General features: G+C 38.6%; 1 protein-coding gene across 2 annotated transcripts in view; it reads right to left on the reverse strand.

The window, feature by feature from the left end:
• Positions 1 to 10,120: 10,120 nt before the first annotated feature.
• Positions 10,121 to 24,609, reverse strand: part of LOC136825496 (probable glutamate receptor) — a 34,833-nt gene continuing 20,344 nt past the window's right edge. Inside the window, exons 6-10 of one of the 2 annotated variants that reach the window (XM_067082049.1) lie at positions 22,629 to 22,846; positions 20,468 to 20,645; positions 20,070 to 20,169; positions 14,854 to 14,983; positions 10,121 to 11,916 (exon numbers count right to left, since the gene is read on the reverse strand). In XM_067082049.1, coding sequence (XP_066938150.1) covers positions 11,806 to 11,916; positions 14,854 to 14,983; positions 20,070 to 20,169; positions 20,468 to 20,645; positions 22,629 to 22,846 — 737 coding nt within the window. In that variant the 3' untranslated portion in view covers positions 10,121 to 11,805. The remainder of the gene's footprint in view (positions 11,917 to 14,853; positions 14,984 to 20,069; positions 20,170 to 20,467; positions 20,646 to 22,628; positions 22,847 to 24,609) is intronic. The other variant, XM_067082051.1, reaches the window with a different exon arrangement.

Genomic DNA, 24,609 nt, shown 5'->3' on the forward strand with positions numbered 1-24,609 from the left:
TGGAAACACACACACTCCTGATGGCAGTATTAGGAATCTCTTATCTCTCAAGTGTCTGTAACTTTGAGGGGGAACAATTATATAACAAAGAAGACAATATTACCAGCTCTGATGAATAATCATATTTATTCAGAGTCATTAACTGCAGTTGTTCAAATACAAATTTCAGCACAGGCAAGTGTTTGAATGACTGATCATCTAAAATTATTGCCAAAAATGAAATAACTAATTTTATAACAGCAATACTATTGCAGGTTTTAGAAATACATTCAGCAGTGTCGGCTCTCTGCAAGTTATCCAATACCAACTCAATGATATTCGTATCATGAGCCTCTGTAGGAATGTTGAAATCTCCTAAGCGATGTACTTCATGAACAAATGCATGTACTGCGCAGTTAGCCTTAATCATTGACACTTATTCTAGGACAAGGGGATTGTACAGCACAACAAATTAAGAGATAGGCTATTCATCTTGTACTACTGTCTAATATTGTCTCAAGGAACTGAAGCTTTCCTAATAGTTCTGTGACAGAATTAAATTCATGCACTTCTCTATATGAAATATCTTCTAAGCTTGCTACTAATGCAACCTGCACTGCTGACTCTTCTCTCCGGCCTTTTTTCAAATCAGGTGGCTCACTTCGATATGATGAAGTAAATAAGTACGAAGGACAATTAGGAAACTGGGATGGAATGGCCCTTTCACGAAGCTGCGGTACTGTCAGCTTTGCCTGAAAAGTCGGCCCCGTTTTTTCATCATAATACGAAGTTTCCCACCTAATGTCCTCGGGTACAAAATGCAGACAGCAAACCCGATAAAAGATTTGCAAAATTTCAACTAGTGCCCAGTGGGAAGTGTTATAACACAATTGCATTCATACAGTAGTTATAGTGATGAAAATTAAAGGAGCAAATTATGATGAAATTCTCTCCCTCGAAATCCAGTGCGCTTCCCCAACATTTTAACAACTAAAAAAAGATGTGTCGCAAATAAAACTACATAATATATGATACTTACCCTGCTGTATTTTGTTGGAGTGTAATTATCCCTCTTGTTTGCACGAAGCCATTTTGAAGATAGGTGGGCATCTTTAGGGAATGAAAATACACTCTCAGCCCGGTTTTATAATTCCCCTTGCAGTTGGGAACCACACAATGGTAGGGCATTGTGGCGTGTAGTATGCTATTGCATTAAAATGTACTCAGCTCGTACCTTTTAATAATTTGCACAAAGTGTACAGTATATGATCATCGAAACATAGTTATGCAATAAGGTTAGGTTATTGAAATTCCTTTTGTAGGCTCCTGTTTTGTACCTGCATGTAATCCTTAGAACGCTAGGCCCAATATGGTTTGTCCCTTACCTTTGACTACTGTCAATGATAATTGTAATATATGGAGGCTTAGGTAAACATGGTTCAAGTTTGCTGATGTTTATCATCATCTTCCAAGAGTTATGTTGACATAGGCTACACTAGGATTCCTTTGATGTAGGCTACACTGGGAATTGCCTTAGGCTCCACTGGGAGTCCTTTGATGTAGGCTCCACTGGGAATTACCTTAGGCTACAATGGGAGTCCTTTGACGTAGGCTGCACTGGGAATTACTTAGGCCACATAGGCTACACTGGGAGTCCTTTGACGTAGGCTACACTGGGAGTCCTTTGACGTAGGCTACACTGGGAGTCCTTGACGTAGGCTACACTGGGAGTCCTTTGACGTAGGCTACACTGGGAGTCCTTTGACGTAGGCTACACTGGGAGTCCTTTGACGTAGGCTACACTGGGAGTCCTTTGACGTAGGCTACACTGGGAGTCCTTTGACGTAGGCTACACTGGGAGTCCTTGACGTAGGCTACACTGGGAGTCCTTGACACTGGGAGTCCTTTGACGTAGGCTACACTGGGAGTCCTTTGACGTAGGCTACACTGGGAGTCCTTTGACGTAGGCTACACTGGGAGTCCTTTGACGTAGGCTACACTGGGAGTCCTTTGACGTAGGCTACACTGGGAGTCCTTTGATGTAGGCTACACTGGGAGTCCTTTGATGTAGGCTAGCCTATATTAGATTCTGTTATGTCTAGTTTATATGAATTGCTACTAAAATTCAATCTAGGCTAAACCAGTCTATCTTTATAATGCACCTTACCTTGTTGCTCACAGATACCTAAGGCTATACCTGGGTGTAGGTTATACTTACACATGCCTAACTTACGTCACCTTATTGGACAAACCTTACTGTATGTTTGTTTGAGCTCCCTACGTAGCATAGCGGTGGTTCCAGTATAATGAATGCAGACTGTGTTGCAGTCGAAAGTTATCCAAATGCCATCCTGAGATAAAAGTCAAATACCCGTTGCAATGGAATTGTTGAGTTTATCTACCTACCACAGTAAGTTCGTCCAATAAAAGAGACAAGATGTATCCAAGGAATGCTACTTCACTGTCATATATTTTTATGGTCCAGTTCAAAAATAAAATAATGGAACGGCAAAAGATATTCGAATGCAAGTGATGCAAGGAAGGAAGCGGGAAAGAGAAAGAGATGCCGGCTTAGGACTACCAGGGTTGACGTCATCACGTTATATCCAACAGGCCTTGCATTAACCCCTTCCGGTCAATTGTTTAAACTCTGGTCTTGGTCATTTACTCCTGGATGAAAGGTTGAAGAGTTAGACGCACTGGAAGTTTCCACAAAGTGCTTTATAATTTTACCCATGTACAGGGGCGTCATTTAGGGGGGGCTGGGGGAGCAACTGGCCCCAGACTCAAGATCCCCTGACTCATGATGCCCCCAGCCCCAACTTGCCCCCCTCACCCCAAGAAGTAACAGCAGCTGGTTTTCCATTCTTCCTACCGAAATTCTAATGTGTCATCACATTAAGTTACACCTTTCTATCTATTATTGTGTGCGCTTCAAAAAGCACATAGAATAGCTCAAACCACCTTTGGCCAAACCATCAATCAGAAATTTGAAATGACGCCCCTGCCTGTGTAATTTTTATCATTACTAAAATGGTACCATTGGAAAGCTGATAGTTTATTCTAGCGTATATTAAAATTTCTCAGAAATAAGTACCACCGTTTTAGATGTAATGAAATCTGACCAAAAATAATTTTTAGCATTTCTTATTCTCTTCCTCTGTCTTCAAAGGTCACAAAAATATATTTTCTGGTTAATCAAATGTAATAAATTTTACGTAAGTAGACAGAGCATTCCTTACTTACAGCGATGGTAAATATTTCAGTGGACATAAATATTTTATGAATGATTAGGCAACTAACAGAAGCGACAATCAGGCCCATTACGGGTGTTCAGTTTATAGCTCAGCAGGACCCTCTCAAGAAAACCAACGTAGTTTACCGTTATCTATGCCCTGTCTGAACTCTGAGGATGCCTCGGCAGTTACCTCGGAATGACAACGATGCGTTTTTCGAAGAGTGTTTTCTGCCATGCCCAAGAGGGAGCAATCTTCAATCATGCAAAAACTGCCCATAACCAGAGAATTAAACGACAAAACATTATCCCGAACATCGACATTATACTGTAGATCAAGCATCAGACCATCGCCGACTGGGTCTATTGGAAGCCTTGCATATAGGAAAAGAAAGACCATCATTGAACATCACGCAAGAGACCTTTCTTCTTCCTCAAGCTACCAGGAGACTCACAACGAGCGCCCCACGCAACGCGACCATCGACCAGGATTCATCATACAACGGAAGTGCCCATCAAAATTCCCCTGCTCCTTCCCAGCGATGCAGTGCTCGCATGCAAAACAGACCATCGACGCACGAAATGCAGTTTAGAACGAGAAGGAATGCCCGCAGGCCTCCAATGATAATTCAGCGCCAAATTTGACCCCGCCCACCACTCATATAAAAGCTGATCTAACCCGTTACTCATTTAGCTCGTCTTCACCAACGTCCTGACGACGACCTCGGAGATATAAGCAAAATATAATATTTTCATAAAACAATCTTTGACAAATATCCCAATTTAGACTAATATGAATACTGGAATTCTACTCAACCTAGATGAGCCAGAAAAACTAATTGTCAGGAGAACTGAAAAAACCCTGTATAAGATTAATTCGTTGAAAACTGCCGTTATTTTCAACAAAACATGCATCAAAGAAGGTCCACTCCCTGCAAATAATAATAATAATATTATTATTAATAATATTAATATTATTAATTTGGTATGAAACTTGGCGTTGCACCTAACGGGATAAGAAAATCTATCATTTGGTGGTTAGATAGTGTATTAGTGACAATAGTAAAGAACTAGTTATCTTCAGATTTAATAGACCTTTTTCGTCATATTACTGCAAATAGTCAATTTGAATACGTTGTTTTACGGGTGTTTTGATTTTGGGTTTAAATATGTAAATGTTCAGATTTATTTTAATTTTTTAAAAGTATTTAAGTGGGTAATAGTTTTAGAGTAATGGTTCTTAACCTGGGATGCGAAGCCGGTTCCTATAGGGGGTGCGAGATGCCTATGAATAATTAAAGTAAAATATTTTTATATAAGCACGTTTTTTCTGCAAGAAAAATAAAATAAATATTTATTTTTTTATTATTTTGCAGAAAAAATAACATGCTTGTATAAAAATATATTTTGCTTTAATTCATAGGCATCTCGCACCCCTTAGGAACTGGCTTCGCACCCCCAAGGGGTCACGAGCACCCTTGGTCAAGAACCACTGCTCCAAAGAAACATTGACCACTCAAATACTTTTGAAAGATTATTAAAATAAATCTAAACATTTACATATTCAAACCCAAAATCAAAACACCCGTAAAACAACGTATTTAAATTGACTATTTGCGAGTGATTATGACGAAAAAACGGTCCTGAATTCGTCTGAAGTTGAAAAGCCAGTTTCCTTTTACTACTGTCACTAATACACGGTAATTCTAAGCCGGCTGTCCGCGGTGAGCTAGACTATGGCAATTGACGTTTTCCTATGTTATTTTAGCTTGCCAAGAATTTAAAGTAATATTTTGTCGGCCGGTTGTAATTGTTAAATCATTGACCTTTGAAGACTACGTGGCTTGAATTGCCTAAGGCAGGTAGGTTTAAGCCAGCATTCCAGCGGCAATCCTCTCACCCTCCATAGCTAATACGGCAAAATTGTAACCAGAAAACACCCCTAAAAATACCAACATAACGTCCCTAGAGGTGTTTACTGGTTACACTTTTGCCGTATTAGCTATGGAGATGGGGGGCTTGGCGCGAATGCCGGCTTAGGCCTAACCCAAGCGTTAGGTAATCTGTCATGTAGTCTTCAAAGGTCAATTACAGTTTAGTTACAACAGGCCGACAAAATATTACTTTAAATTCTTGTAAAGCAAGTAAAATAACATAGAAAAACGCCAATTGCCACAGTCTAGCTCACAGCGGACAGCCGGCTTAGAATTACCAAAAATCGACTAATGTGACCTTTCAAATTAAAAGCCCTAGCCTTAGAACCACTTCTACCTTCGCTAAGCCATACAGCCGAAGGTCATCATGTTACGATATATAAGGGTAAAAATTATCCCGTTTCGTGCCCACCATTTAAATTTTAAGGAATTTTTAGAAAATTACATATGAACATAGTTGAAGGTAATCGAAAGTAAGTTCATTTCCATTTCCATAGATTGACTGAAGGGTATAAACTAAATCAGAAAATTTCTATGTATCTAATTTAACTGATGGATATCTGCGGCTTTCTTAGACCATGCCCTGCAATCTATTTCAAGCTTATGAGATTTCCCTTATTAAAAGGTGAACTGTAACGCTTGCTTTCAGATCGCTAACAAGAGACGTAACACTTAAAACCTATGCAAGGCTTTAAGTTAAAACAAGCCTCGGACAATTATGAAAACAAGCAGAATTAAACACCTTTATTTTCTAAATAAATGATTAACTTCGAATTTAGTCAAGACGACGGTAATTCTAAGTAATAGAGACACCGCGGGTATTTGGCGAGAAATGGCAGTTTCTTATAGTATTTTAGTTGCTTATTTACAATTCAACGTTATTTTTTGGCGGTCGGTTGTAATTAACCTGTAATTGTCCCCTGAAGTCCATCCAACAAGGGGTTTCCTTACGCGATCTTCACAAGACAGAACACGGCTACATACGTCTGTTTCGAATGGTTCATATCCCGTCCGGCAAGTGCAGTACCTTGGAAACTGGTTTTTTCAACACTTTTAGGGCTTCTGATACTGGCGGTGCATTTGTTCGTTGTCGGCCAAATGGAATGTCCCTTCGCCGTGTTTAGTACTGGCCCGGGGGTAGGGGGAGTTACCCATACGTTAACAAGTTATTGCACTTGCCGGACGGGATATGAACCGTTCGAAACAGACGTACCGGTGCTCTGTCTCGTGAAGATCGCGTATGGAAACCCTGGATTCCCATCGGGGTCCCCATTACCGTAGGGTAGAGTTCAAAGGTAAATTGTAAGTTAATTACAGCCGACCGCCAAAAATTAATGTTAAATTGTTAATAAGCATCCAAAATACTAAAAGAAACTGCCATTTCTCGCTAAATACCCGCCGTGTACCTATAACTTAGTTCTACCAAGACGATTAACACTTAACTTCGCTAAAATAGATTACATGGTAATTCAAGGATGGAAAGACTAATCACGAAGTTAAGAGAAAATTGAATAAAAATTAAATATATTACAAACAACGTAGTTTTCAGACTGCGCTTATGGAAGACTATAGCTTCTTAAAGTTAAATATTCGAAACCCAGTCTAAAGTACTGAACATCTCCCGACTGTTCCAAGATGATAGCTCCCGACCTCTCCACCCCAAGGTGGGGAGCGATGTTTCAAGCTCAAAATCAGTGTTACTCAAAAGCGCAAGAGAGTTTACAAAGACTAAAAACTTAAATCTCAAACGATATGCACACTTTAAATAAGTTAATCACTTCACTAAGGTCGAAGATATATTTATAATGGACCTTGCCTAATCAATGTTTAAGCGTACAATTCACTTTCGCCGACTTTGTACATAACACCCTTGGATTTGCATTACATGAACTACCTTCAATTAGGCCGCCAGCAGCGAAGATCCTGTAACTCTCGCTGTCTTTCTCCAACATGAATGTTCTTTCACCTCGGACCCCACACGAAGTGCTTTTTGTTCATGTTCAGTTCCGTACACCTTACGAACATCCGTGACTTGAAAAGACGTCCCCTCAGCCGCATTGATTAAATACATCAGTACCTCGGGGAAACGATCCATCAACAAATTTGTGCAGTAATAAGAAACTGGTCACCCGACCAGCCAAATATTACCTTCAAAGTTTCTAGTAACAGACTAACAGCAGTGCCCGTCTTGTCTCGAGAAATGGTGATGGTAGTAGAGAACGGTAGTGGTAGTAGTAGCGGTATTAATGAAACTGTGGTACTTTAGTACTTACTACCGGAGCTTCTTGCACTTCCTTGTCTGGTCAGACGTGTCAACAAATTCAAGGGTTAACTCAATATGAATATTCAGCTGAAATTATCGTTGGAGATTCAAATTTTTTGAAAGGTGATATTTGCATAAATATTTTTGCACAAGAACGTTTAATATGCAAGTGATAATGCTAGTTATTTTTCGAAGATAAATGAACACTGGGGACTCGGGAGCTACACGTAACCTCTGAATGCAATTGCTGAGCATATTACAGTACTAAAACAATTGGCTAGAAAGTTTAATTCAGTTTAGGCTCACTATCAACCCTAATTTCATTGTTAATGCTTACATTCGACTTTACAAAGCATTAAACTATTGCTGCCTATGAATCTATTACTATAGACCATACGTTCAGGCCAAAGCCATTGGCCATAATCACAGGACATTTTTTAGAACCCTCTCATGGATGGCCATGCCGCCACCTTTGGCTCATCTAACGACTGAGTTGCTGAGTACGAACCAACCAGCTAAATTTCTCATTGCCAGTATTAATATCCTAACCAAATTAACTAAATAGGTGTAAATACGACCTACACAAGTTGAAAGCCACAAACACTCGTGAACAAAACATATAAAATGCAATCGTAACTCACCAAAACTTCATCCACTAACGAAATAAACTTTGAAACTTGGAAGTACATTACACCACACACTGTAAAGAACAAAATGTCTGCTCTTTGAAAAATAATGCTAGATTTCGACTCTGGTTAAAATAAAAGGACCCACCAAAAAGAGAATGACAGTTAAGCTTTCTGTGGCTATAGAGTGTCCCTGCAAAGAATTAACGCCATCTGTTGTATTGTAGGCTATTGCAGTTTTTCATGTCTTTTTTTTTTTTTTTAAACGAAGACCACGAAATAATAAAACAAATGGAAGTCCAGAAAACTGAATGTCGATTACCAGCAAAATATACAAAAATCTTGTTTATACAAGGGATTAAATGGAAATATGAAATGCAACGCAATTCCCTTCAAACAAATTGAATACCATCACCTTGATAAACGTTCTCCCAAAATTTTTGTAGAAATTTTAAACGCAGAAAAAATAAAAGCAAAAACCGCCGAAATTTTTTAATACAGCCAAAATTATTTTCTTTCAAGATGAAGGAATTAAAGTACTTCGAAAATACAATTGATTTGAGTCAATTAATAGCGTACTCACTCCAGTCTATGCACATCATCCTCTAGTCTACTCTTGGAGGCGTCCTGCTTGCGTTTGTTTGGTCACTAGGAAAGTTCGCATTTGTCTGTCAGTTTTAATATTATAGAAAAACACTGTCTGTAGTGCAGTTACTATAAAAAAAAACTGATATATCAAACATTGATGAATAAATATGCATATGACGAAAAGTGTTGTCTCGTGTGTAAGAATATGTTTTCCTAAATCTTACTAGCACAAGAATTTAACACACACACACACATACACACACACACACATATATATATATATATATATATATATATATATATATATATATATATATATATATATATATATAAATATATAATTATAATTTTTGACATTTGTAGCACTTGGCCAAAGGTAGAGAGTCAAGTTAGACTCTAGGTGGAGGTTGTATGACGTCATCAAGAGGGCTTGGTGGAGATGTTTTCGTTTCATATTTGCTATATATAACCATTAAAACCACATTTGAGTAGTGTAGCAAAATTTGAAAAATTTGGATATTAAGCTGGGAATTTTAGTGAACTAAGGGATCACCGGAATCAATAAGAAACATAACAGGCAAGCTTTTTTTTTTTCTGAAAGATGATTGATCTCCCGGAAAGTATTCGCATATATACGTACAAACACACACACACACATATACATATATATGTGTGGGGGTGTGCGTATGTATATGTAGGTTATTTTCGAGAAATATATGCTAGGCAGTACTTAGTAGGCGGGCTCCGCTGTTAGACAAACCACATTTCGTACTATTTACACCACGTTTCTCCAACACACGGTTATATCACAACAATCCTGCCAGGAAGCGTTCCACCGCTCACCATACACATAGCCGGAGATGGAGTGCCACTCAACCTGGGCGAACTTGCGTTCGATTTCGTTCAAATCAACGGGGATTTCGCAGATAAATCTATTTTTGTTCCAATATTAACATTATTGTGGTTACTACAGTAATATTACTCAAATGAACTTATAATTGTTCATGAGGCATTCTGAGACTGTCTTCCAAGTACATGAAGGAATATATTAAAAATGACAATTTTTAAAAGTAATTTGTATTTTTCCGAACTATACAAACCTGGGGTATAAGAAGGAATATATTAAAAAGCTTTATTACTCCCTACAATCGAACGACTATTTATACCCTATCCCCATCTGCGCGCCCATAGTTGTCAAGTGTTGCTACGACTGACAGTTGAACAGATTCGTTCATCCAGAGCTGTCAACAACACACAATTTTAAAAGCTTGTATTTTCAAACACATGGTGACATGTAGGATGTTGTCGCGCGATAATGTAATAAATGAACGGACAGCTTATAGATTAACGGTTTGATTACAAGATGGAAGGACATTTTTTCCTAGATCTGGGGGCTCATCTAGAATTAATAGCAGAGCTTTCATTATCTTATTTTATTTGCGTCAACTTATTCAATAAAACATGTTAAAATGTTTGGGTTAATAAAACAAACTTGGCTGTGGCCTTGTCCAGCATGCTGTCATTATATTGAGATCAATATATCCAACATAAATTACACAGAAATGATGGATAACTAAATACGCAGTGCGAAGCAAAAATAGTCGTAATGTTTTCAGAGATTCTTACTGTGACAGAAACCTGACATGGACATCTTCCCTGTTGTGTTTTTATGTATTTATCTATTTGTTTATGACTACCAATACTTGTTTATTTCATTACTATTTCAACTGTTTATTTTATTATTGTTTTACTCATTGTTCCCCCTTCGCCTTTTCTCTTCTTCGCATATAGTTTATTGAAAAGTGTGAATCCCTGCTTATATATTCCATAAAATAATTATTAATAATAATAAGAAGAAATTTAGTTCCCGAATGTTCAACATACAAATTTTCTAACTGATAAACCTTTATCGCTAATGGGATGGCTCTACGGGAAAACAAGACGAACAAGTCACTGCCTTGTTTATTCTTTAGCTGTTTAAGTGACTCAGAACCCCCAGGGCATAAAATTTCCACATTATCAGCCACTATATAAATGGTCCAACAACAGCACGCCAACCTACCAACCTCTCTGTACATATACCTGTGTTCTGCATTCCGGGTTATAAAGGCCGCTCCATTCCACTTACTTTTTCCTTCCATCTAATGCTTTTTCGTCATTCAGTCTGTCCACATGACCAAGCCATTATTATCTTCATGAACTGTTTTTACATCTGTTTTTCCCTTTATGGGGTTACACATATAAAATGAGTTTTTGACACTTCTCTGTCCACATGACCAAACCATCTCATTATATTTTCATTCATCCTTCTACCTATGCTAATTTTGGACGGCTTCGTCTTATATCATCATTCTTCCTCTTTCAACCTTTCTTTGTGTATATTACACCAGTAATTCATTCTACCACCACACCTGACTTCCATAAGTAAATATTGTCAGTTATTCCTATTCACATCCCAACTCTTGCTACTATCGGTGTTCTTCATATTCTAAGACTCACCACTTCTGTCACTGTACAGTCATTCTTTACATTTACTTCTAAACGGCTATATGAATCCACCACTTTCATTCGTCCACCTTCCATACTAACATTCATTGCTCCATCTTCCTGGCTTTCATTTACCCAATAACACTGCTCTTGCTAGCACTTACATTAAACTTACTCTTCTTGCAAACACCGCCAAACTCGTTCACCTGTGTTTGCAGCTTCTCTTCACTATCATCAACTGCCAATTCATCTTATGCTCATTTCATAAGCAAGCATCATGAATTTTAAATTGAATTAATATCCCTTTCATTACTATACACATATGCATATACATCTCCTCTCCTTCACAGGGCCTCTCATTCCACATAACATAAAAATACGGAAATAAACAAATTCGAATTTCGTCAAAAAATGTCATTTGCAAGATGGCTTTAGGAAACCTGAAAAGTTCATTACAACAAAGCAATTCCTTTGAAGTTTTTACAAATCTGGGATATATACTTCATCTCTACTGTATTCCAAATACCTCCAGAGACTTCTGTCTTTTAAGTTTTCACAAACAATGGATATAATTTGTTCATCTCGAAGTTATAAAGAGCATCTACAAAAATTGTCCTCAGAAAACATCCAAGGGAGTTCCTGGCTTTGAAATCAAGGAGGAATCAGGGGAGTGTCACGTCTTCTTCCGCACAGCTATTTCGTATCTTCCAAGCGTTTGTTTGTGGACAGCCAAGCAACTGCCATCTCCCCAGTCAAGGCGATGGCTGCAATGGTCATACCGGCTGCCCAAATTACAGCAAGGCCCTGGAAGAAAATTAGTCTTGTGTATATTAGTAAGAAATAAGCTGATGGTGGGAAGGTACATTTGTAGACTCACGACAAGCGTAGGGGGTATCTCGAAAGACTGAATGAGCATTCTAGTAATGTTTATGAGAAATGATTAGTTTCTAGGCTTCCTAAAAACACGAAGCAATTGGGATCTGTAACACTCTTTGAAATGCTGTACCTCCACAAAAATCATGAATTCGAAGATCAACCCAGTTAATCTTCTTACTATTCACTTGCTGAACATGGGATTCTCATCTTCCAATGTGTTTCATGAGTGATCTAACCTGCTTATCCTCAAAAAGCTTTACCAACAAAATCACAGTTGATGTCATGAAGGGAAACTTTTGACTGGGAGGTTCTTACATGAAAACTATTAGTGCTATGCGTAAGAAATGTAATAATTTACCTTCTTTGAGAAAACATCGTTTCTGTAATTACAAAGAAAATTTAAGGGAATGGTATATGGAGTACAGTTTTAATTCATGCAAAAAGCTAAAATGGAACCCAGAAACGAAATCACCTAGATATTATACACACACGCTTACACATAAAATGATTGATTTATTGATTGATTTAATATCTTGTGTCATAACAACAACGGTCATCTACAACGAAAAACATGTTAGTAAAATAATTTTTTTCTTTAAAAGCTAAAAAATGGCATCAAAAATAAATTTCATACGTTATAAAACTAATTAGTCATAAAAGCTCTTGTAACAGTATAGTGTGCCATTCAAAATAAATTATATTTTGTTACGAAGTGCAGCCCCTTCTACGAAATTGAACATGGTAACAATTTACTTCTTGTCCAAGGGGACTAAAGAAGAGGTAATTGCCGTCGCCCTCATGACATTTAGAAAGGCATTATCTCCGCAGGTCTCCAAGACTGGGACACATTACCGGCAAGTGTCGTAGAGTCAACGGGACCGAACAACCATCACAGTAGGGCGGGGGTTGATTGTTCATAAGAAATTCGTGGGTCAAACGCGTGTCCAATCCTCAGGCGAACAGAGGCCAGTTTCCCATCTTCTCAGCATGTTACTGCAGACCCATGAGAGAGATGGCTTGGTAATTTTCAACATTTTCTGGATATTGCCAGCCAGACTTTCCCATGGGTTTTGCCAGGCCACCCTTACTTTTATCCAGAGTGCCTCTCTGAATAGAGGCCGGTTTCAATTACCCCTGTTTTATCTAAGGCTTTTGAGAAGCTGCTCACAAAGCGTCTTTGTAGGTTTGTTGAAGATAATAACCTACTGCCAGCATTACACTTTGGTTTTGGTTTCGTAAAGGCTTTGGTACTTGCGACGCACTCTTGTCAATATCTACCTTCTTGCAGAGTGCTCTTGATGAGGGAACAGAGACACGCATGGTAGGTCTAGATTTTAGGGCATCCTTTGACCCTCTGAATCACGAAGCACTTATCTACAAAACTTAGATTATTGGGAATTTGTGGATCTTTTATTAATATTTTCAATGGTTTTTTTTAATAGACAAAACCCAAAGGTCTGTGTTGATGGCCAGTATAGTAGCTTTAGTAATGTCATTTCACGCGTCCTTAAAGGTGGTGTTCTTGGACCTTTGCTATTTATTATCTATACTAGTGACATGTGGCAAGGTCTGGAGAACAGACTGATTGCATACGTCGATGAAGCTACTCTTCTAGCTGTCATTCCTTCTCAGGTCTGTGGTTGCAGAGTCCTCGAATGGAGATCTGTCATGGATTCATGAGTGGAGTAGGCTTTGGCGCATGAAGCTTAACCCTTTTAAAACTCAAAGTATGATAGGTAGTCTATCCAGGATACCTTTGCCTTTGCATCATGATTTAAATTGAAATGGTATGGCTTTAAATGTCAGTGACTCTTTTAAGGTTTTAGGTGTAACTTTCGATAAAAAATGACCTTTTGAGAAGCTTATACATAATATTGCTTTCTCGGTTTCTCAAAAAGTTCGTATCTAGTGGAAATGTTTGAGAATGTTTCAGGATGAGGTTATTATACCCAAGTGTTTTAACTCCTTTCTTCTTTCTTGTTTGGAGTACTGTACTGTTCTCCAGTATGGTCTTCGGATGCTGACTCTCATCTCAGATTCTTGGATGTCATCTGTCAAGTTTATTTTGCTAACCCTTAATGTTGCTTTGTGGAATATACGTAACGTGAGTTCATTATGTTTTTTTGCATAAAATGTACTACAACGACAAACATCCTCTGCACTCTTCTTTATCTGACCTGGCTGTTTTTGCTCGCAACACTAGGCAGGTTGCTGCTGCAAACAGCGTGTCGTTTACTAGCAACAGGTCTAATACTCCTCAGTTTGCTAGGAGTATTATCTTGGCTACAACTAAAATGTGCAATAGTTTGCCTAGTGCAGTTGTGGAGTCTTCTGATCTCTAAATATTTAAGCGAGTAACAAATTCATTCCTGGTCTCTGCTGAAGTCTCCTGGATTTCAAGCGTACCTGTTTTATTTTCTATTCCCTAATATTTATTTATTTATCTTTTCCTATAACTTGTCTCTCTCTGCAGGCTGATTCCCTTTGGAGCCCCCTTGGGTTTATAGACTGTTGATTCTGTCCATAGAGGTTTTCTGCTTAAGACTAAAGAAAGAAAAAGAAAGAAAGAAGGGGCAAAGGAGTCAGTCTTTCTGTAACATTTGATGCAGTACTCTTTGCCAAACTGTCTGTCCTTGCACTGCCTAACAAACATACCAATGTAGGCTGGTACCACATACATACAAATAAAAGAATACTGAGAAGATGTTAAGAAAAACAATAAAGGCAAAAATACTAACCAGATGCTGTGCACACTAAACACAGATGTAACACAACAAACTACTGTCATTACCTAATGCTGTGATGGATGAAAATTTATGTAACTATAAAAGCAGACGCTACGCATATATAGAAAAAATATCTTACCCAGATGCTGCCAATGCCAATGGGATCCATTTGCACAACTTTCATCGGTGGATTTGCACAAGCCGTTATGTTGTTGCTGTTCTTGAAGACCCAGTACTTGTACATACCGGATTCTACTATACGGTGAATTCTGTTGGGAGAAATAATTATTATTATCAAAGATAAAGACCACGTTTCCACACACTAAAATTCCCATTTACGAAAAAGAGGAACAAAAGTCAGGTGATAAAGATAGGAGTAAAATACAGATGGAAAAATAAATCAACGCTCTAACTTCAATAAGAGAGAAAAACTATGGTAGACTACAAGCTTGTAATATATATATATATATATATATATATATATATATATATATATATATATATATATATATATATATATATATATATATGTGTGTGTGTGTGTGTGTATGTATATATATATGTATATATATATATATATATATATATATATATATATATATATATATATATATATATATATATATATATATATATATATATATATATAATATCGTAAATGCAGCATACAAGTAATATTTAAGAGAAAACAAATATATTTTCTGCATATATTAACAAATAATCCCATTGCATAATAAACCTCATAAAAGTTGAGAGATTAGCAGTGGTTCATATTCTGTTCCACAACCCTGTTTCAACAATATTCGGACCGACCCTCAAATTTCTTACCTTGAACACCCCCAAATATTTTCTTCTCTAAAACCCTTGGGCTGCGTTTGCATTAAGCAGCACCCAGGAATTATTACGACCCCCTGCAGCTTGCAACAGACAAGGAAAGAGTGGTGGCCACATGTTCGCTCCTATTTTACCTGCGGCCAAAGTTTTATCTTTTTTTTATTATTATTTTTGTCACAGTAAACCTTGCCAGGCACCTCATGGTATCTAAGCCCACCACATTACTGACCCAGTCTTATGAAACCTTCCTAAAGCCTAACACAAATCTAAAGTTACAGTCTGTGCTCTCATTATCCACTTAGAAGATAGCCTTACAGATGTATCTATAGCGGCGAGAACTCCTTTGCTGCATATCAGAGGGAAACGGTAATCGGTGGTTCCTCTGTGAAAGAATGCAGTTTCAGCTTGCTGATTCAGCCTTTTGCAAAGCTGGAAACCAAGCCTTCGACCTATAGTCAGGGGGCATAGCTCAAAATTTCAGGACAATTGTTCATTTTGTGATAAAAGCATGAAAACTGGCAAACATGTCGACTAATATGTCTTGATGATTTTCAGATATTGGGGCACTTAAATTATGTCTGTGTCATCCACAGCAGCTATTTTCCTAAAATAGCCGCCATATGCCACTGGTTTTGAGAGACATTTCCTTTCGGAATGCGCTCAATCCTCTATAGAATGATTAACATGGGCAGAAATGATGATTATTTTGTGCAATGTAACAAGGATGAAATATCAGTTGCTTCTGATGTCAAAGGAGCATCTGTACCACCGACCTCATTAACCTCATTGAGAAATATATTGACAAGCAGTACAAATGGCTGAAGAGAGTGAGATGTACTCTTGAAGATGAAGCAGGGGAGAAATAGGAATAGGAAGATACATCATGGGCAGCATATCATGCACCACCAAGAACCAAGGACCCACATCATCACCCCAACTGCTCTACTACCTCTGTTCCAAGAGAGTGCTCACACTGTGGCGATGATAAGGCACCCTAATGATGTGGTAAAAAATGCAGTGGAGCAATCTCAATCCTGGTCAGTTTCCAGTTCTGACATTCAACCAGCCACTGCATGCTCTGCTAAAACAAATACAATGGAAGTGGCCACAGAAATATGGGGAAGATCAGTTTGTTGTGATGTTCAGTGGGCTGCATATTGAAATGGCAGCTTTGAAAACAGCAGGTGACTGGCTGCAAGGAAGTGGTTGGACACAAGCTCTAGTACAAGCAGATGTAGCATCACCAGGAACAGCAGACACCTTCCTTTGATCAGCACACGTTACACGCACGAAAAGAGCTCGCCAGAGCACAGCTGCTGCCTTGTACATGCTGCAGCACCATGCCTTTGAAAGCTATTGTCTTGCCTGTGCAGGGGAAGGTACAGTTCCTCTGAATCTTGAGGACTGGTGTGAGGAAGGAGGTAAAAGTTCTCCACAGTTCCAGTGCTGGGCAACAACACTGGCACTTGAACTATGCATTCTCACCTATGTGCAATCCCTGAGAGAGGCAAACTTTGAAATGTACCTCAGTGCTCTAACAGAGCCTGTTATGTGATTTTGTGCCTTAGACCATACAAACTATACATATTGGATACCTGTGCACCTGGGAGACATGGTTCATCCTCCACAGGAACACCCAGAGGTCTATAAAGAATTCAGTGTTGGTCACTTTACAGTGCAGAAGACTAACCGAGCTTTCTGTGCAATTGCCAAAGATCAAGCACATGAGCAAATCAATGCTCATATCAAAGGTGATGGAGGAGCCATTGGCCTCACAGAGAATCCAAATTCCTTGCGGAGTTGGATTATTTCTGCAGCAGAAGCTGCCAGACTGATTGATGAATATGAAAGTGAGGTTCAGCACCAGATAAAGGAGGACACAATGCATTATGAGCAAGCTCCAAGTGTACAGAAGTCTTTCGTAAAAGGCGTACACTCACTCGTGAAGGTCATTAGGGAACTGGGAAACCCCTTTGAAGAGGACAGCCAGGACTTACTTGTCCTTGACACCAAAGAAATTCCAGATGCATCAGTAGTAGGAGACCATTCGCACTGTCAAACAAATTGGTCAGGAGCGGTTTGATGCATTCACTAGGGAGTGTCTCATAGGCAGAACCAAATCAATTAATGACACCAGTCACTGCAACAAGCTACCTTTGTTTGGCATCAAGAGCCAACAGCACACCAAAACCAAGAAGCAGATGAACCCTCTCAACAGTGATGTGGAACTCTTTTCAAGACTCTAGATAGCCTGCCAAACATGAGATGGCAATTTGGAAGAATTTTTTAGACATGAGAATCAGGCATGTCCCCCCTGCCCTCTCAGAATCGGGTAGACTTCATCTAGGGACGAAGAGTGACTTGCTGAGATGTCTGTAAGACCAGTCAGAGAGACAAGCAGATGCACCCAATGTCATTACCAAGGTTCTTGATGGAGCTGTGGTTGTGCAGATGCTGAAACCTGGTACAGCCAAGACATTTGAGGAATATGCAAACCAAGTTTTCATCCCTTACATCCAAGGACAGCTTTCAACATTGCTCACATCTTGGCCTTGTGTGGGATAACTACATTCCTGACTCACTTAAATCCACAGCCAGAGCGAAACACGGAAAAGGTGTGAGAAGGCATGTTGTCAAGTCAGCAACCATTCCAAGAAATATGCAGTTTCTTGTGTGTAGACAGCAACAAACTGGAGCGCTTCCATTTCCTTTTTGAGGCAGTCATTGACTCCTTTGATTATTGTAGTGGCAAGGTGCTAGTGGTAACAGATGGACAGCAGGTACTCTTCGCTCTAGCCCAAGAGAGTACACATGAAGAGGCAGATACTTGCTTGGTGCTACATGCATGCCACGCTGCTCAGCACGGCCACCATCGGATTCTTGTTCGAACTGTAGATACAGATGTGGTAGTTCTGTCACTGTTAAATGAAGATGAACTTTGGATAGTTTTCGGGACAGGCAAAACCCTCTGTTTCTTGGCCACTCATGCGACAGCTTCATCTCTGGGTCCGAGCAAGGCTCGTGCACGTCCAATGTTTCTTGCCCTCACTCAGTGTGTCCTCTCTTGTAGGGCATGGGCAACTTGGAACACTACCCCAGAGCTCACCAATGCACTGTTGACTCTGACTGATGCACCAACTGAAATTCCAGGGGAGGCAATGCAAGTCATCCAGATATATATGGTCCTCCTCTATGATCGCAGTAGTACACACAGCAAAGTGAACAAAGCAAGCAAGATGTTTGCGAGGAAGACTTTGATGCAATGCATTCCACCTACCTATGCTGCTCTGGAACATGTCCGAAGGGCAGCCTTCCATGGTGGTAATGTCTGGGGTCAGATGCTGGCTGCACAGCCATAGCTACCTCCACCAACAAGCTGGCGTTGGATCAGGGATGAAGATGGCTCCTATGAGCCACTCTGGACCACATTCCCTGAAGCTGCAGAAACATGTGAGGAGCTGGTGTCATGCGGCTGAAGAAGGGCTGCAAGAAACGATGCAAGTGCAAGGAAACAGATTTGCACTGCACTGCCCTCTGCTTCTGTGAAGGGGAATGTGTGCAAGATTGACTCGTGAACAAACCACTTGTATTTTACCTGCTGTTGTTTTGTTATTTAACTGTATTGTAAGATTTTGTTGCATCTGACCACATGTCACATGCTGTTTACTATGACCTGAGGGAACCTTTTGTGAGTCAGCTGTAAAATGATTTCAGTTCTTCATATGATCATTGTATGACTTCAAAAACGTCTATTTCGATAAAGTAATATGTCCATTATTATCACCTGCTCTTTATAAAAATAAATTTTCTGGAAAAAACTTTTCTTGTCTATGATTTGCAAATACGTATGAAATACTCTGATACATTTCTGGTGAACTTTTACCCAGAAAGAGACTTATTACACACATGCAACCCTATTCCCCGAATCTCGACAATGGTATATGGCAGCCATTTTGGAAAATGGCTGCCACGGCTGACACAGGCATAATCTCAGTTGCCCCCACATCTGAAAATGTTCATAATATGCAACTCTACATATGTGCCAAATTTCATGCTTTATCACAAACGAGCAATCGCTTGACTATGCCCCCTGACTACTACAATCATGGGTATCAAATCACCTGCCTATTATGGTTACTTTTTCAAAATAGTCTTCTAACTATTACTATTATTTCCTAGCTTTCCTACTGCTTCAGTTAACATGCTTCCTAATTAAAGTCTCTGCTATCTCCTCATCTGAAAGCCAAGGTTTTTTTTAAATGTATACCATATGGAAAGTCATCCTTTCACCATGTTGGTGTAGGAAGCAATGATAAACGGCAAAGAACTAAAAAATAATATCGATATATAAGTAGATTCCAGTTGAACTACAAATTCCCTACTACCTCGACACAATAAACAAAACAGGAACTCTTCACATCACGGCAGAGAGCAAACAGTTCATAGGCACATACCACGAAGTTACTATACCCACATCCTTTATTCTTTATTCTTAAACAAAACTGAAGGATGCTCTCTCACCTGGCATTGATGGCTGGTGTGAGTGGGCTATTCTTCCGATTGACCATGGAATGCAAAGTCGGGATGAACTTCTCTTTAGCTATGTAGAAGTCACATCTTCCTGTCGTTAAAGCGTCAAAAATAATATTATGATATACAATCACTATAAACATACAAACATAAAACACAAAATATATATGATTTAAAATTTTAAAAATATAACATGCAAGCAAATATATCAATAATATATATTAACAAATAACCCCATTGCATAAAATAAACCCAATAAAAGGCGAGAGATTAGCATAAAAATTTTAAACTATTACCAACTCAAAATAAATATGAAAAATAAATAAGCAAAATATTTATAGACTTTATTATATAAAGGTATAAGAACATATTATAATATACTACCCTACCCGTCTTGGAGAAATACTCGTTAAAGTATAAGAGTGAGGTCGTGACGTCGAATATCTGTATGTAGCCCTTGTCTTTGACGAGAGGATAATAGCTCATGAAATCTCGCATCTTGAGGTTCACATACCGCCCGGCCTTTCCCTGGTCGTCGAGTTTCCTGAGGTCTCCTGAAGGAACCCTCTGGGGAATAAAACAACAGACAGTGCAGCGACACATAAAATGAAAGGTCGTAGTTGACCCTTTGCGATTTTAACGGAGTAAAAGTATGGCACAACTTTTCCATTAACTGAGATCTCAGTGCCGTGAAATTACGTCTCATGCAGAAATTTTTTGGTTAACTTCATCATTTGGACTTTTTACTTTTTTTTTTTATTTTAAGAACACATTATGACAAAACACAATCGTTCAGTTACGGAATGACATCAAAACCAGCATTATAACATGAAAAGTAACTTTACAGTGATGAAAACAAAACATTACTTAGTTCACGAATGTGATTTGCCACAGACGAGTTTTTCTGCAAACAAGAAATCCGAAAGGGTTGATTGTTTAGACATAATGTAGGCTGAATCAAGTGTAAAACCCCATGCAGAAATCTTTAACAATATCTGCCTCTTTATATACTTAAATAAAAGGCTTGAAGCTCAGTGCATCAATCATCCTACAGTACGTAATGCACCACTTGCCTATTCCATGCATACATTTGTGCTTCCTTGATACCCGAACACTTATTTCTTATATTTCTTTCACATAATCCAGCAGCACTTTCTCAGTCTCCTTATCCTTCCTCTGAACACTTGCAAATCATATTTACTTTTCACCTACCTATCTCAATCAATTCTGTCCATGTTACGAAAACACTCTGACCATCTACCTATGCTAAAGTCTTCGTCACATCTTTGTAGTATCTACATCCCAACCGTTCAATATAGAAAAAAGGTGCTACGAAATCAATGTCTCTCTAAAGTTTCAGCGTTTTTCTCTCATTTATATCCATACTTTTTTCCATAGAGGAGTTGGCTAAATCCTTTCATACATTCTAATTGTTGCAAGCTACAAGCATTCGTCTTCCCTTAATCAATGTCGTGTCATTGACTTGTCTCTCATCCTAACATTATCAGTAACATTTACTCCAAAATACGAATATGAATCATGCATTTCCATTCTTCCACAACCCATACTGGCATTCATCGCTTCCTATTTACCCTTGTAATCTTACCCTTAGAACATTCATTTTCGAATTCCACCTGATTACTCCGGAAACCTGCACCTACATCTCTCATCAGCATTTCATAAAACTATCAAACAGCCACAGACATATCACACCTTTTTAGTGGACCCCTTGTGCACTTAATCAATCACTCTTCCATCTTCATATATGAATACAGGCTTTGCTTTCGTCGAGAAAAATTGTGATGGCTCTAACCAAATTACATTCTATACCATACATCCTCAACACCTTCCACATCGTATTATCAGTTCTACCATACCCTTGAACTTGGCCCATGGATACCATAAAGAGCCTTTTCTTGTATTCACAGACCTTTCACATAACTTCTTTGGTAAAACAATGAGCCATTCACCCTCTTCCTTGTATAAACCAAATTTTCCAAAATCAATCCTGCTTTTATTTGACCTACCTGTCACTTAAAGCTTAACAATATACCTTCCTAAGTATACTAAATAACGGCATGCCCTTGTAAGTGTTAGTCACCTCTGTCCCCTATTTCCTACTACAAATGAAATCTCTCTCTCTCTTACAGATACTTACAAATCTTGGTTAACTACTCAATAACACAATTGCTCCACCGAATCAACATGCAAGTAATCCCACCAACCCCTAACGCATTACATTCTCCAACCTTCTAACTGCCCTTCTTACATTTTAAGTAGACACTTCCACAAACTTGCTAAACTTACATTAATCCCTTCCACTCCTGCATCATTCATGTCCTGCCTTTCTTATATCCTCTGCATTAAGCAACTCTTCAAAGTAGTCATCCCATCGCCAGTGGACTGCATTATCTTCAATCTGGGTCCCTCCATTTGTATCCCTTATTCTGAGATTCATTTGCTCACTAACCTTTCTCTCTGGATTTATTTCCCTAGAGTTTAATACAAGTTTTATCCTTAAACTAGAGAAGAAATAGCTCATGAGCCTACCCCTAAGATATCTGCGTAAGAAGTATGATATTCAATTATCAGCTTCCGGTTCGATGCTTCGATGGCGTCCCTGACAGTCTGAACTGGATGCGGGATGTATCTCAGGGCCATCATTGACTGAAGGTTTCCCACATAACAGAAATTCAGCAACAGGGCCATGATCGTCCACGAGCCCACCAAGGGTCGATTCCAGTTGTTTTTCACTTTCTTGCGAATAGCTGGAAGGTAAGAGTACGGTACATAAACTTCTATTTGTTAAATCCAATCATTTCGCGGTATCCTTTTCTTTGACATGAGAAGCAGCTTCTGACTTTTGGCTGCCAAGGTTGCTTATAAAGAGGCACTAATTTTCACACATTTGCTTCTGAAAGTAGGTTACAACAGCCATCTGTGGCTATCATAAACGTGAACAGAATCAGGACCTACAGAGTGATTTGCCTAGCGCATTAAACATGTGATATTCTTATTTTTTTCCAGTCTCTTGGTCCCCAGCTGCATCAGCTTCTGCCTATTGCTTTTCATCCGTTTTACCGGTCTCTTTCCACTAAGCTGTCTGAACTTTACCTTTCCAATTTCGCTTGTCATTTGAAAACAACCCTTGGGCCAGCCCCGTGAGTCTATAAATTTGAGTATTTGGTCTGGTTAGACAAACAATAAGTTCGTCGTCTCGTGGGCTCGAACCACAGAAGAACAAGAACTTAGGACTACAGTGACGCCTTAAACCACAAGGCCAACAAGGGTAACATATATGAAAACATATTATTTCCGAGGTAGAGAGGATTGGGTATTAAAGGACATTTTCAGCTTAAGTTATATATATATATATTTTATAGCTTAATGCTATATATATATATATATATATATATATATATATATATATATATATATATATATATATATATATATATATATATATATATATGTGTGTGTGTGTGTGTGTGTGTGTAAATGTGTGTAAACAACGCAACAGTCACTGTCACATTCGTACAGAAAACTTTCAAAACATCAAGTAACAGGTAATGTTTGTTTCATTCATTTCGCAAGACAGTATCTTTCTTTATGTCTAGTTAGTCGCATGACGAATTAATGCAGGCATTAAACTTGACATCGTGCAAAACACGAGTTAACCAGCGTTGAGAGCTGACGTTCAAACAGACGAAAGATACGCTATCTAATAACTTCATTTGGCATCAGTGGAAAAGCGTCCTTGCTAACACGAACGCATGATTAGCAAGTCATTCTTATTCCTGCACAACGTAATGAAATGCCGCAGAGGGCCGTAATGCATAAAATTCACCATGCAAATTGTAGTTAGTGGCACGCAAGCCTGTTTTTAACCGATTTTTTTTGCTGCTTCTTCCTGCTCGTCATAGCGAGACACGCATCCTTTCTGGTGGTCGAACACTGCCATTCATCACAATCGGAGGTTGTAAAGCGAGGTGATACTGACTAGCCTGAATACCGGTCAAAATATATAATAATAAAAATTTTTCTCTTAGTGACATCTTGGAAAAAATGCAGTGGGTAGATTAAACTCTGAAGAAAAGAAGAGTTGATTTTCAGATCTTTTCATAGTTTAACATTTCATTAAATTACTTCTCTGTGGGTAAAAAAAACATAGATTAAACCATAAAAGAATGAATAAAGTTAATTTTAAGTGTAAAGAAAATGGGAAATCATCTTAATAACGCCTGTTCTTGGGGTGACGTAAGGTAAAATGGAATTAACTTTCAACAGCTTACACAAAAATTACAAAATAAATGTCTAAAGAACGTTATCCTTCAAATAGCCACGCACATCCGTATGAACGTTTGTCGGAACATTTCCAACGATTAGTGGATTTCAATGAGCATAACGCTATTAAGATTTCACGCAAAACTCTCGATATATCTCACCAACTGAGGAACATTCACGATAGAGATAATTACTTAATGATATGAAGGGTTTCATGTTCATAAATGAATCTACAAATGAATCAATG

The sequence above is a fragment of the Macrobrachium rosenbergii genome, chromosome 37 (genome assembly GCF_040412425.1).
Source record: "Macrobrachium rosenbergii isolate ZJJX-2024 chromosome 37, ASM4041242v1, whole genome shotgun sequence".
Taxonomy (NCBI): Eukaryota; Metazoa; Arthropoda; class Malacostraca; order Decapoda; family Palaemonidae; genus Macrobrachium; species Macrobrachium rosenbergii.